The 1,727-nt window shown below is 48.4% G+C and overlaps 1 protein-coding gene across 1 annotated transcript in view; it reads right to left on the bottom strand.

Moving 5' to 3' along the window:
• COMMD7 (COMM domain containing 7) overlaps positions 1-1,154 on the bottom strand; it is a gene marked incomplete at its 5' end in the record, with an annotated part of 3,964 nt that extends 2,810 nt beyond the window's left edge. Inside the window, 2 exons of the mRNA XM_009071751.1 lie at positions 912-1,014; positions 1,101-1,154. Of these exons, the coding sequence (XP_009069999.1) occupies positions 912-1,014; positions 1,101-1,154 (157 nt within the window). The remainder of the gene's footprint in view (positions 1-911; positions 1,015-1,100) is intronic.
• Positions 1,155-1,727: the final 573 nt, after the last annotated feature.

The raw sequence follows: 1,727 nt of genomic DNA, 5'->3' as shown, positions 1-1,727 counted from the left end.
GAGATGAGGGCACCAAGGTCAAAAGGGATGGGAAAAATGCAGATTCCGCATTAAATCCCACTGAGACGGTCATAGAAAAGGAAATTATTCATTTCTACTCCTGGATGGAAGAAATTGCTTGAAGTAGTAGAAGCAGTTTAGAACAAATTCATTAAACAGTTGTGCTCAGCATCAGGGCTGTGAAGGAAGCGATAGGGAACCCAGGACTGAAGGGAAATAGCAAGGGACTATTAATAACAAGAAGGATCAATGGGATGAACGTGCCGTGGAGTGTTTGATGCATTACCATGTCAAACAGTAGCCACAACATCACAGTAATCTCATAAAGTGCTGGAGTCTGGGGTATTCCAGGGGAATCCTCCCAAACCTCTTCCCCACTGTTCATGAAAGTTCAGGACATGAGTTAAACATATTGTTTCTCTCAAACAAGACTACAAGGCCAGATGTCTCCTCCACGTGTCCTAGAACTGCACAGGTCCTCAGCCCACTCCAAATGGGTGTACACTGTCTTATCTGTCTCCAACAGTGCTTGTCCTTGGAGGAATTACAGTACTGGGTTACTTGGATGGGAGTTCCTGCAGAGACTCAGTGCCAACATGAGGCTGTCCTGGTCTGGCGAAAGGGATATACACCTAGAAGTTAAACCAAGCACTGTCACAGTGCATTTAATGCACAGATATCTTAGAGAGTTTAGTTAATCTTGTGAAATGTGCCTGCAGGCAGGGTATAAAGAATACAGAGAGTCACCAAACAGGGGAACTTTTGATTCTTAAGTGCTAAGCCCTGTACTAGCTACCATTAACACTTATTGTGCAAAGCAAGCCCTGCAGTTCAGAGACACACTTCGGCAGCAAGCAGGACCGGATGGGGCAGTTTGGCCTCAGGGCAGCATATGCAAATGCATCACTTACCGTTGGGTACCAGAAGAATACTTTTGACAATGTTTTTCAGCGGGGCCAAGCTGATTTTATTCATGGTGGCAAAGTCTGAGAGCTGAGTGAGAAATCTTTCCACCTGCTCAAGAGAAAGAGCAGTGACTCAATCTTATCTCTGTTCCTGACCAGAGCTGCACTCAGACATCTCTGGGAGCTCTGCCTTACCTCCTTGGGCTCTGTCAGAAAGCGGAAGAGCACTTCAGTCAGCTCTGCGAATTGCTGTGAAGGAATGGGACAGTGTTAGAGTCGGCACACTGCCTTTCTCAGCACCTTGCCACCCCATCTCCACCACGATTAGGTGGCAATGTATCACCCTGACCCAGCTCCACCTGCATCCAGGACACTGGTCCCAGAGATGGACCTCCCGTGCTGGTGAGGCAGTCCTGTCCTTGGCATTGAGTGATGCCTGTGGAAGAGATTTGCCCACAGATGCCTTTCAGAGCCTCTCAAAGGGTCTGTGCAGCTGGTAGCTGGCACTGCACAAGGCTTTTGTGACTTGTGGCTAATCAGAAGCTGCTGTTCTTGTGCAATCCAAAAACTGTGAGTGGGAAAAGTTGTGAACATCTAGTCTCATGTTTCACAAACCACATGGGGTAACCAGGCTAACTCAGGAAAGGAAGAGAACTGGTTAAGGGTCTAGTTGATGCCTTCAGTTTTCTGAGCATGCAGCTGGAAGAGCTGGAGAGGCTGATGGTGGGGCAGAGCATCACCACCACCCTCCTCTGCTGACACCAGCACCAGAGCTGGCTGTGACCTTCTGGGTATGACCTGCTGCTCTGTGGCTGTACTGGC

Source organism: Acanthisitta chloris, unplaced genomic scaffold (genome assembly GCF_000695815.1).
Source record: "Acanthisitta chloris isolate BGI_N310 unplaced genomic scaffold, ASM69581v1 scaffold11463, whole genome shotgun sequence".
Lineage (NCBI taxonomy): Eukaryota > Metazoa > Chordata > Aves > Passeriformes > Acanthisittidae > Acanthisitta > Acanthisitta chloris.
This window is presented reverse-complemented; position numbering and strand designations above follow the sequence as displayed.